Source organism: Hyperoodon ampullatus, assembly GCF_949752795.1.
Source record: "Hyperoodon ampullatus genome assembly, chromosome: 2".
Classification (NCBI taxonomy): domain Eukaryota; kingdom Metazoa; phylum Chordata; class Mammalia; order Artiodactyla; family Ziphiidae; genus Hyperoodon; species Hyperoodon ampullatus.
In genome coordinates, this window is record NC_136915.1 from 92,087,075 (window position 1) to 92,100,728 (window position 13,654).

The following is a 13,654-nucleotide window of genomic DNA, read 5'->3' on the forward strand; positions in this document are numbered from 1 at the left end:
GATGCAGGGGACACGGGTTCGTGCCCTGGTCCGGGAAGATCCCACATGCCGCGGAGCGGCTGGGCCCGTGAGCCATGGCCGCTGAGCCTGTGCGTCCAGAGCCTGTGCTCCACAATGGGAGAGGCCACAACAGTGAGAGGCCCGCATACCACAAAAAAAAAAAAGAAAAAAAGTGCTAACTAATACTGTGTCCAGCACTTAGTTGCTCTCAATAACTATTTGTTGAATAAAAGAACAGTGGAATGAACACCTTGTAGTTTTTGTTGGTGGTGGGAATAACAGAGAGAATGGGTGGGCAGAATATTCTCTTCTCCCTCCGTCCTAATAATACCACCAATCACCAACAAAACCCGGGCCAAATCTTATCTCTGAAAAAGGCTTCTGTCAATAATTTCTCCTCTATATCACCAAAGTAATTTATTATCATTTTCAATACTTTTCCATATTCTTGTCTTTGTTTCAATATTTTACTTTTTCTTCATAAAGTCAAGGTATTTAAAACCCAGCCTTCAACTTATTATCTTCAGAGGATTCTTGGCTTCTCTAATAAGTATATTCTCAATTGGTATACAAAGCAATGCATATCTGTTTTCTCTGTATACATTCTTCATTGTGTTGTGCCAATATACACGTGCCCTGAATTTTTGAATGAACTTGTAGGAAAGGGCTTGAATCTATATCTTTTATATCCCCTCCCAGTGCACAGTACACTATAAAAGTTTTATGGACAAATCTTTAGTGTCTGAGATTGGTTGGAAATTATAGAAGTTGTAAGAAGGAGCCAAAGAACAATTTTTTATAGTTGTCTTTTAACATCTCAGAAAATAATATCTAAATTTTCAACAAATTTACTAAGCTGGAAATACATTGCTTTAAAAATTTCTCAGCAATTTAAAATGCTTTCTCTGTCACCAAAAAATTCTAACCACAGGTGATATGGTCCTATTCTAATATTCTAAATGTGTCTAAAAGGTAGTAGATTACAGAAAAACAGTCACTTTAATTTGGAAATACTTAAACAAGATCACAAACAGTAATGTCAATGGACAATGAAAGCAAGTTGCTAAATCTGACTCAACTTGCTAAAACTAGGGCCTTAGTGATTAAAAGGTATTTTGAAGATTATAGGCTTAAACTAGATAATATATGTCAAAACTTACATATACACAAAAGTATTGAACTCGTATTTTTTGCATACAATGGTCAGCAATTTTTATATATATTTACTGAACAAGTTTGTGTTTTAACCTTGGAGGATGAGAGAATGCTTTAGTTGTTTTAGAAAATTAATATGATTAAGTGAAAAGCAGGAACAAAATTTGGGGAGAAATCTTGATGAAGAAACTTAAATTTAATGAACAGAATATATCCATAATTATTAAATAAGTATAAGATAAAATAATTGACCAGATGTTTTCCACCTCTTTCACTGTAGATCAAAACTCAAATCACATGAGAAGTGCATCCTCTTTCTATGCGTTTCACTTACAGACTATGAAAGTGATTGAAAATTAAGTTGTACTACAAGAGGAGTGAAAAGTGAACACTTTTCTAATATAATGCAGCAAAGTATGGTTTTAATCAAAAGTCCAGTTTTATCTTTCAAAAGGAACAAACTCAGAAGCCTTTCACGTTAATAATATCCAACTCCCCCACAGATATTAGGGTTTCATAAAATGTGGAAAAATGTCATCTCATTTAATGAATTTGAAATTTTCTGTATTATAAATATAAAAAGAAGTGTGTTTATATGCCAGGCACATATGCAGAAAGAATGCAGTGGACTATGAAGAATAAAAAATAATAACTTGTGCAGGATGACAGTATAATATATTCCTCCCTGAAATTACTTACAGGAGCACCTTTCTCTCCAGCTGGACCAGGAGGACCCTGAGGTCCTGGTCGCCCTGGCAAACCAATCGGGCCAGCTGTTCCTGCTGACCCACGTTCTCCTGGTGAGCCCTAGCACAGGGGAAAAAAAGGTATTTTGTTATTAATGATGGAAAAATTTACACTTAAGAATCACTTATTTAGTTGTGAAATCTTACAGTTTACATAACATAAAAGTCACTTTTAGACAATTTTAAGATCTCAGACAGGAACAGTACTCACAATTTAAAAGATTAAGTGCTAGCCCCAATATTAAGCACAGACACTAAAGTTAAGAAATACTGATAAGAAGAAAAATATTTCAAAATTATATATCTTTAATATTTTACAGATGTTTTCTTTTTTCATTTAAGTGTTCACAATTGTTCACAATGCTTTATAAGACATAAATCCAACAGTACCTTCCTATATAATTTTCTCCCTGCATTATTCTGGATTGGCAGGATACACTGTCTAGACTAGCATTTTTCAAAGTGATTTCTGGACTTCACCTCAAACTTGCTGAATCACAATTTCAAAGTCCTAAAAATGAGTTAAGAAATTGTCATTGTCTTGAGGTACAAATATAATTTTTTTTACATAATAAAGTTCAATAATCACTATCCCAGAGCTTGGACGTTTTCCTGAAAATAAGTCCTTAAATTTATCTGAGAATCCTGTAGGGACCATTGGGTTTTATTATGAACACTAACTAGATAATTCACATTTGACTAGGTACGTCCAATTGAGTTTCAAAATAGAGGCTATATATTTTCAATTAGTTTGCTTTAAAAATACCTAATATGTAAAATTTTTTAAAGTGTGGATACTGCCTTCATATTAATTTTCTCTATCAACAATTTAAGAAAACATTATTTAAAGCAAGAATAAAAGAAATGCAAATGTAGGTTTACTATGTCATGTATAGGTCAAAGATAACCTATTTACCATTTCCAATTTTATTTATTGAAAGATAACAAGAATATTGTCTTTGCATTAGATTCCGAGATGGGTGGCTAAGTTTTAATTTATCATTTGCTTTCAGGATTGAACTAATGTGAAATATTAGAAAATATGATTATTAGCAGCTTTCCTTAATAATTAAGAAGTCTAAATAATAACATCATCATTTTAAAACTCAAAGAAATGATTTATAAAACCTGGAAAATACAGTACTGTCACATTTATTTTCTAATATTACTCTCCCTATGTAATTAGAAGTCATTTTATCATACAAATATGAACTATTGACTTTGTTCTAATTTCTGTTTTTATTAGCTAGAGAACTAACTACATATGAACGTAAGAACAATGATAATGACAACAATTTGTATTGATGTAGTGCTTTACAATTTAAAAATCAATTTCACATTCATTTTATTCTCACAAAGGTTCCGTTGCCTTTTTGGTGCAGCTGTAGCATGACAGTCTTAAAGATGAGGAACCTGTGGCTCAAAGAAGTTAACTATCTTTCCCATAATCAGGTAACTAGTCAAGAGCAACCCTGACCTTGGACTCCTCCCTGTGCTTTCTCCACAAAGCCAACCATTGCTTCTCTCTAATGGAGACATCAATGACTCCCAGGGGCTATTGAGTTGGAATTTCTTTAAATGTAGTATCTATTCAATTTTATTGAACTATTCCTTGATTACAAAGGATTACAAGAATATTTACTATGTAATTTCTTGACATTATTTTTCTGGCTAAATTCACAAGCTACTTAGAGTACTTTTTTATTTTGTGAGGTGTCTGAATATTAAAGCAATTAAAATGAATGCATAGGCTATAGATTTGAGATTATTGTGAACAACTTAAGAGTAACATTAGAAAAGTGATTTTGTTTCTCATTTTCTTTGTTTTAGGACTAATTGAACCATGGTTATGGTTGTTTTAATTATAGGGTATCTTAAACTTAGGAGATAGGAGATAGAAATAATCTGAAGAAATTTTACCAAAAATATGGTTAAAGAAATCACGACACTTGAACTTGATATAAACAAAAAGTGGTGTTTTTGAGCTATAATGAGTATATATTTAAAAAACAAACTCAGGAGTTGTTGTTCAGATGGATAATAATTAATTAAGAGTTGTGTGAAAAATAAATTTTTACCAATCATAATTCAAATACTAAAGAAGAAGAGATTACAAAGGAAAACATCAGTTAGTATTTTTTAAATAATAAACATCTGTCCTCTGTCAAAATGTTATTTTTAATTTAATAGCATTAAAATATTTTATGCAAAAGAGTCAACCACAAGTGGTGTGACTGTTAACCAGATGGCAGACTTTGGATGAATGATTCCAGAGGCCAGTGCAGAAATTAAAAATGAGAATAGAGTCCTGTGAGTGCTTTCAATAAGTGCAGCCCTAAAAGCTGAAGACATGCAAAGATTTGTCTCTACTTATCAGAGACAGCAAAGAAAGAAAGGAAACCTGGAGGCTGAGGAGGAGGGCAGGGGAGGGAGGAAGATGGACAATGTGAGAGAGAAAGAGAGAGAGAGAGAACAGAGGAGGAAGACAAGGAATAAAAGGAGAAGAAAGAGAGCAAGGACCCTGAAATTGAGAAGAATGCAAAGAATTCTGAATACAGAAGAGAGAGAAAGAAAAATTTCAGTAATGAAAGCACTCTTTTTTCGTATAAGTATAAACAGAAAACAATATACAGTGTGACTAGGGTGATTCTGTTTTATTCGAGTAAACACTATCTTCCCTAAAGATAAATGTCTAATATCTGAAAATCTGATTTCTTGAGGATCAGTGTGCATACAAGGTGGGTGTATTACATTTTCATTTTAACATTTTACTTGTAAAATCTCACAAAAGCATTACTACCCATTAGTGTTATCAAATCTAAACTAAGCATTCAATTTAAGGGCTGAAATATTTTATTTGTAATTGATGATACAAAAAGAGATGCAATTTTGATATGTCAGGCCATGAAACCTTTCTCTTTGATCCTGTTTTAAATTTAAACCCCAACTTTTCAAAGACTACCTGAGGAAGATATCATTTTAGACTGTGTTGAGCGTGACAGCTATGAGACCAGAATAATAAAAGAGGAAATTCACTAGGAAACAGATGTGTACATTAAGAAAATTTATTATTTTCCAACTATTGAGCCTACTAAACAACTATTGTGCTAAGTACTTTACAAATGAAATATAATTTAATTCCTGTACGACTTGTTTACTTTTCAGGTAAAGGCGGCCATAAGGCCCAGTGTCTAGCTCATGTGCTCTGATTCACACAAAGTTTCTTCCTGCAATACAAAGTACTTCATAAATGGTGAAGAAAAAATTCCCTGGTTGTTTGTACCACAATAATTCACGCATATTATGTTAAATTTTAACAAGTAGAAGAAATACAAGCCATTTAACACCACTTCTACCAGAACAAGCTCATATTGGTTGAACACTTTCTAAAATGAGAAAACTTAAAAGAATTAATGGCAATACTTATCTCCTTTGTCCAAACAGTCATTCTCTGACATTCATACAGTCTATATATTTTTGATAACAGCATGCTCTGTAGTGATTTTATTTTATACATCTATAAATGAAAAGTGAAAATCTCTGATGATACCTACTGATTAAGCACATGCTGTTATCAACATACAGATCTTATTTAAATATTCCAAGGTCAACTTTTAAGAGTAAGCCTTATGAATCCTTTAATCCCAATTGAATCACTGAAGAAATAACATTAAAAATGAAAATTTAAATACGATATTAAAAAGAGAACCCATTTACACATTTAACAAAAATATAGTGAGACTACTCTCTTGTGACACTGACTGGGAATACAAAATGTATTATGGCAGGTATCAGCTCTTAAGAAGCTCACACTGCAGATACATTTTTTTCCATAAAGGCTAGACAGTTATAGTTATAGAATTTATTGCATTGTCCTATAACTGGCTATAGTGAAGAACAGAGGGCTTTCTTTTTGTCAGATAAGTGAACAATTACACCTAAGATGAACATGTTTGGGTTTAAACATAGGTTAAACAGATAATAATAGGCTCACAAAGGTAAAATTTTTGCTTGTTTTTTAAATTGATCTTCAGCCCTCTGAGTACTTACTGGCACATAGCAAGCCATGCGTAAATGTGTCAACTGTATGTGTGATCTTTTCCTTCTCAGCACTGAAACCACTAGCTTTCCCATCTTGAACAAACTGATTAACTTCTATTTGGCTCTATTTTCTCACCAACAAAATAGGAACAGAAATAATTTGCCCTCTGTTTTTTCTGATATTAATGTTTTGATACATCTAAAGTCTGTTCTAAAATATGAATGCAACAGATGTTGGAGTACTGTACATGAACAGCTACATACTTTAAAAGTAGATATGCGATCTCAAATGATTGCAGAAGTGAAATTTTATAGGATAGAAAATTAAGATCCAGAATGTGCATGGTATATCTAAGGTCATACTGTTAAAGAGTAGAGTTTTTCCCACAAAACAGTATTTTTATCCTAATTTAAACTGTTTACATACGCATCTCTATAACAATGATCAATATTTTACCCATCAAAAGTGCTTAACTGGAAAGAACTCAGAGAAAAAGAGGCTAAAAACTATAAAAATATTTCCCCAATTTATGATTTAAATAACAATGGACACATGGTAAATTAAAAGTTTTCTAAAGGTATGTATGGAATTATAGGAATTATAACAACCGTAATATCATGAAGTATTCTGTTATTTCAATACTAAACAGCAATCACGATAGGTCACTTATTTTCAACTGAAGTTTGGACATTTACTTATTTTTAAAAGAGAGGAATTTACATTTTTATAATTAGTGGCCTCTCTTTAAGTTTATGTTAGCTTTATCCTCTTCTGCAGCCCTTCTCCCTAAACCTTGCAATGGTAATAAAACACAAGTCAATAGCATCAGTTTATTTCCTTGAAACAATGAGAATAGTGGTTATTTCTCTAACTCTTCACACACAGGAGAACCCCAGATAAATATTTTCTGTTATAGTCACTGGGTGTTTCATATTCTGAGAAGCATTTGTAAAGTAAAGGAAAGGGGTAAACAGAGAAATCATCTCATCAGCTTTCAATTAGAAGGCAGCCCACTAGAGAGAGGAAAAGAAACATAAACACAAGTTCTTATGAACAGAACTATACAAGTAGAAAGCAAAAAAAAGCAAAAAAAAGTCTGCCTCTCTCTTTGTAAAGCCAAGTTAACCTTCGTGGCAAAACTAGTTTGAGGTAATTCTCACTCTGCTGATTACATGTATTTGAGATCAGATAAGCTGAAAATTCAGATAAAATATCAAGTATTACCAGAGTTTAAAACATAAATTCTGAATGATTAGGTTATTTAAAGTCCTACAATATTTCAGTCTTCGGTCACTGATCCTACTACCATCTCTCTACATGATTCATCCTGATTGGATGTCATAATAGCCCCCTGAGGTCTAACTGGATTCCAATAGAGAAAGTGTGCTTTAACTTTAAAAAGAATAGCATATGACCCAGTTAGTAAGTATAATCCTTCTAAAAACTTTTCCAGCTCCTTGTTTGAGAAATAAGTAAAAAGCCAGTGAAAAGAAGGTTCTCTGGAATGGGACGTGGAAAAAAAAATTAGAAGAAATAGGAATTATGATAAGAAGGGCATAGAAAATCCTAAAGGAGAGACAACAACAGGAAGAAATAATAGCACATAAAGAGGAAAAGAGAGAATCATCAGGGGACAATCATGAAATAGGAGTCATAGGAAAGCAATAAAGACTGATACGTTGCACTGTTGTGAAATCTTGGACTTTTACCTTTTAGCAGCTATGTGTCTGCCCCCTCCCCATATACATTCTCCATATTAACTCCCACTCCTGGGGAGGGGGAAGAAATGTGGCTGTAAGGATAGAGGGCCTTTACCAGCACATTATTTTATTTTTTAAATCTCCTCATTTTTAGAGAAATAACTGTTGGAAATGAGGGGATTTTTAAAAATTATTATTATTATTATTTTATCTTTTGGCCACACCTCACGGCATGTGGGATGTTAGTTCCCCCACCAGAGATCGAATCCATTCCCCCTGCATTGGCAGTGTGGAGTCTTAACCACTGGACTGCCAGGGAAGTCCCCGAGGGGACTTTTTTTTTTATCAGAAAAAGTATACAAGGGAGAGATTATTTAGGGAATACATTTTCCTTGATTTTGTTTTATGAAAGTATAGGTAAGTGTTTACTCAGTTTGTGTTCAACATATGAGAAAAACGCTGTGCTGCCTTCCTCTCTTGCTGTTCAGCCCCTTGCTTCTTCCTGCCCTGCGTCTGTGCATCAAGACACCCACTTAGCGAATAAACCCCCTGAGATGAGAAGACATTCCCTGTTTTGATGGGCATCTATTACCAGCTTTTTTGTACATCATCATGCATACAGAGAACGCTTGGCTTTTGTCAGATTTTAGAAGCCCAAAGTCACAGTATCCTGTTGGGATAATTTTGTTTGTCTTCAGCAGGAGCAATAAAAACTGTTTCTCGATATACATTCACTCCGAGTAGGTAGACCTTCAGAGAACTATGACATTGAGACACCAATTCTTTGCTAAGAGAACTAAAACAGTGATGAACACTTCAAGACTAAGTCTAACTCATAAAAAACTTGCTTTTCATAGATCAAATTGATTCTTATTTATATCTTTAACTCCAACATATTTCCTTTAGGGAAAAAACATTGTTTTCACTTTGACTTCTTTGTTCTATCTTTTAATATATTACTCATTATTTACTGTTATTTTATCTATTCCACATCCATCATCCTCAGTAAACCATAAGCTCTATGCAGGAAATGTCCATTTAATAAATCTATAAAACTCCAGCTTAATAGATTGTCTGGCATATTCAGATTTTTATTTAATTATAGTTTTCCATAAGAAAAGACTAGCAGCAGCTTACAGGGAAGACATAAATAAAAGATAATATAAATAAGAAATATTAGGTAAGAAATGTAAATAAGCAAGTAATTTTTTATTGGCAAAAAATAGGACTAAAAGTATTAGTAATCTAAAAATGCATACTAGAGACCAAGGCTTTTCCCAAATGCAGGTCATGATCCATTGATGGTTTATGAAGTCAATGCAATGGGTCTTGTACAGCATTTTTAAAAAGGAACTCTAATAAAATAAAGCAGATAATATTAAAGTACATTATATGTACTTTTTGTATAGAGTTGAATGCAAAAAGTTACAAAAACAGTCAAAAAGCAAGGAGTTATTTTCTCTACTGTGTCCCAAATTTGACTCCATTATTTCCATAAGCCATAAAAAAAAGATAAATTTAATTTTCATAACAGTTAAAAGAAAAAAGAAACCCAGCTAACTGCTCAAGAAACTACAAACATTTCTAATGCTATTATTAGTAAGAGATTTCTTTTGTGGATACTCATAATAGGAACATGGCATACAAATCTCCCATATCCTCAAATAGATACTTTTGGTTGATACAACTCTATACTTTATAGTTTCTCTAAATACAAGCCAATGGCATCATAGTTAGACCTATCAGAGTTCAATAAACCCAATTCTATGGGCTGTCATAACAATGTGATACAAACAGTCTGGCCTATGTTTCCAACTGAATAGATTATGAATAAAATGAATAGATGTTAAATATATTTATAAATGTATACATGTACACAGGTATAGATGGATGGCTATTAAATATATTTTGCTTTGTATGGGCCAGAATATACTGAAAGGGTATAGTGTTTGACGTGCATAACTGTGACATGTACACATTTTACATATCTCACTGTGAGCAAGCACTGTTGATAAAAACCCTGCTTTTAGTTTTAGTTCATTGACGTCCTGTGAAATGAGGGAATTTATTATTTCTCTAGTATTCCAGAAAGACAGCACAACTACTCTCCTTAAGAATTGTATTCAAAGGAAAAAAGTTAAGGATTTAATAGTATACTGGAAAATATTTATGGTCATTAAGGATCCAACTTGTACATCCGTTTAAGCAGTTTAATCTTTGATTCATTCAAGTTAAGAATGATTATAAAGAGCACACATAGGAATATTAAAGCCTAGTTAGCTGTAATATTAGCTCCTCTAACTCCTTTCCTTTTGACAAATTTTTCACCAAAATAGAGAAGGATGAAGAGAACTTGGAAAACTGCAACTGAGAGAGACAGAGAGAGGGAGAGAGAGAGAATGTTAGGCCAATGTTTACAGAGCAAGAGATACACATGTCTGGAAATTGGTCTATGTAATGTGCTGTGGTGTTTCGTTTTAAAAGGACTGTGAACTTGGGCAAGTTGTTTACCTTCTCTAAGTCTCAGATCCCTTGCCTTTAAAAATGGAAAGAATATCTACTGGGTCAGGTTGCAAGAATCAAATAAGATAACAATTATAAAGTTCTTAGCATGAGTTGAAAGAATAAATACTCTTAATAATTTCCTTTCCCTTTTCTACTTCCTTTACCATCCACATCTTTCTTTACATTTTTTCCTTAGAGAACTCATCACTTTAATATTTTTTCCTTTGTGTGCATAAGTGCTGAATCTCTATCCCTCTCTGTTCCTGTGAATTTTAGTCCTGCACTTACCAATACTTGGTCAATATCCCTAAGGTAAAGTTAATATGAGATTGATACAAACTCAGGAGTTCTACAGGATACTCTTACACCTTTACCCTTATGCATTACAATTTCATTGTCTCTCACCAACTGACCAGATATTTTCCTCTGATATTTCGATGCCACATCTTTGATCAACATTGCAAAATGGAACGTTATCTTTCTTGCCAAAGAAAGTCAGCACTCCTTATTCTTTGTTTTTACTCTCAGTTGCAAGATAAACCCCCATAAGTCTTTAACGTCAAAAAATGAAAATTAACATGAACAAATTTTCTGAATAAACTATAGTTTACATCTAGAAAATCAACAACTTTTGTTTTAATCTTGGTAATTTGGAATTAAAAATTTCAAAATCAAATTTCATATGCATGTAATTGCTTTAACTGGAGTAAACTGAGGCTTGTTTAGCACTTGTTATGGAGTGGGAGTCATCATCATGAACCTCTTTATTATATTTTACAGCAGTTACAGTAATAGCATAAAGAACTAATAAATGCAGATGATGTCTTTCCTTTTAGTGGTTCCTTTTCCAACAACTTTGAGGAAGAATTTTAATTGGTTGTTGTCTACTGAATTGGGTATGTTAATTTATTTTAAGAATAGATTCTAATTCCAAATAAATAAACTCACAGTCAGCATCTGTGGAGCATTTCTATTAGCAAAGTATAAAAGCCTTTTAAAATCTTTTGTGACTACTAAGAGGCCTTGAGCTTTCGTGTGAGAGTGTTTTGTGTATGTCGTTGTTCCTGACCAGGTAAAACTGACCAGGCATCACTAAATTGTCATTCCCCCAAGGACAGAAGCTTGAAGTCATCATTCAGTTTTCATCTTTCCTCACTGCCCATATCCAATCTTAGTAATAAATTCTACAATCCTGTCTTCCTAGTGTTTGTTCCATCTGCACTGGCCTTTGACTTCACACTGTACTATCATTGGCTCACTCATATTATGACATTGATCACTGAACTTTTATGCTCAATGAGTCTCTCCCATCTCTGCTATGTATTACACACTAATGATAACATTTTCCCTAAAACTTTATTAAATTTGTTTGCTCCAAAAAACTTTAATTTTTTTTTACTCCATTTACTTCAAAAACTTCAAATCTTCAAATTACTTCAACTTGGCATTTTAGAGCTTCAATAATCATATGGCACATTATATTTCTGCTTTAGCATTATATTATGTAAATACATAGCAGAGTACCTGGATCCTAGCAAGAATTCATCACACTTTAGTCCCTCTCCCAAGGTGCCACACTTTGGTAAGACCAGGTGTTCCCTAAACATCTTATGCCTTTCCTAGTATCATTCTCTACATCTTAAGGATTTTGTAATCCTCTGTACTCTTTGAAGCCAAGTTCAAGGGCCACATCCTGCATGACCCTTTTACTGATTTCTCTTCTCTTCCCCTGCCTTTGAATAATTAATATTTGTTGTTTGTATATCATTAGGCATTTAATCACTGACTGTCTTATAGTGCTATTTGGTCTTTGGCGTGCTTCTTTTCAAAATTGTTTCCCTTATTTTAAGTCTTTTAGAGGTATATCTTCTGTGGAGCTTAATTGTATACAGGGAAGTAAGTAGTAATTGCCAAATAAACAGTTCTTGATGCTAAATGAATAAATATTAGATCTTTTTGATCATATTTACTATGTTCTTTCACATGTAACCAGATAACTGTTGACTAATATTCTATTAAAGTATATCTCTATCTCCTGGACATATTATGTACCCTACAAATATATTGATTTCAACTGTCCAAAGACTTCAGATAACATTGTTTGCTTGGGTCCTAAAAAATAACTTTAAACAATTTAAATGTTGTGCTCATGATTCAGGTTTCACAGATGCAATAACCATTGATCTTAAAAGATGCATCCATATTCCAAAATAAAATTCACTTTAGGACCTGAAGTTCTGGATAAATAGATTGCATTGCACTGAAAATTTTGAAGATTCTATCTATGCTTAAATAAGCATTTCTGTCTTATTCAACTATTTTTTTCCTACTCGTGCTACCACCACTAACTTATCTGGATGTCTTAAAATGTTCTATATAATTTTATGAATATCAAATATAGTTATTGAAAAGTCTTATTTTTCTTTTTAAAAAATCCTTATCAGATATCCATACCCACCGTAATCATTGTAATGACATTTGTATGATCTACAGATTAAATATAATGTTAATCCATCTGCCAAAGATTATATTGCTATGTTCTCAGTATTATTTATGCTATATACACTTTACTGCAATATCAGGATGTATGATAAATTTAAATAGGTAGATATGGAATGATTATATTGACAGCACTGTGCTGTGAATGTAACCAAAGTAACATAAGGAACTCACAGTCTAATGAAAGAGACAGACAACCAAATATATTCCAATGCAATTTCTAAAATGCAAATCATAACAAAGAGCACAAAGAGCAGAGAAATTTCACTAATATATGAAATGGAAGCAAATTGTCCAAAGATGGCCTTATAGAGATTTTAACATTTAAGCTTGATCTCTACAGATGAGTAGGATTTTTTTCAAATAGAGAAAGGAAAAATGGGGTTTCCTGGAAGAAGAAGAAAAGTATAAAGTATATTCTCTGCAAAGTATAAAGATTGTGGTAGTATGATAAGCAAGAAATTCAGTGCATTAAGTTGGGTAGAATTAGAATGTAGGCCTTAAGAAAAATAAAATAGACTATAGTGATTGAGATCAAATTTTGAAGAAACTTATAAGGAGTTTGGTTTCCAAAGACAGCATGGAACCGTGAGATATGTATAAGCAGAGGAATGGAAGAGTTAAGGTTGTGTATTAAGCTATAATTCTACAATCAATGGGCAAAACTAACAGAAAAGGGTAAGAAAGAGTCAAGGAGATAAAACACTATTAAGCAAAGAGAGAAAGGAAAGAGTCTGAACAAATGTGGTGGTAGTGGAAATGAAGAAAAGGGGACGAATTAAAGAAATATTTTGGAGGTGGAACTCGTATGACTTCAATATGTTATATAAAGAAGTTGAGATGCAAGTTAAGGCAACTTTCAGCTTTTTAGATTGGTGAAATAGAATGGAGAATGAGAAGAAACCGCTAAAATTGGTAGTTTGGCTCTTACTGGTAACTTCACACAGTACAGCTAAGAATGAAGGTAAATTAATGGAAAAAAATGAAGGCTGTATTCTAATGCTTTT

General features: G+C 32.8%; 1 protein-coding gene across 4 annotated transcripts in view; it reads right to left on the reverse strand.

The window, feature by feature from the left end:
- Nucleotides 1–13,654, reverse strand: part of COL11A1 (collagen type XI alpha 1 chain) — a gene marked incomplete at both ends in the record, with an annotated part of 206,353 nt that overhangs the window by 50,625 nt on the left and 142,074 nt on the right. For all 4 annotated transcript variants that reach the window (XM_079696519.1, XM_079696517.1, XM_079696520.1 and 1 more), the window contains one exon: nt 1,855–1,962. In XM_079696519.1, coding sequence (XP_079552645.1) covers nt 1,855–1,962 — 108 coding nt within the window. The remainder of the gene's footprint in view (nt 1–1,854; nt 1,963–13,654) is intronic.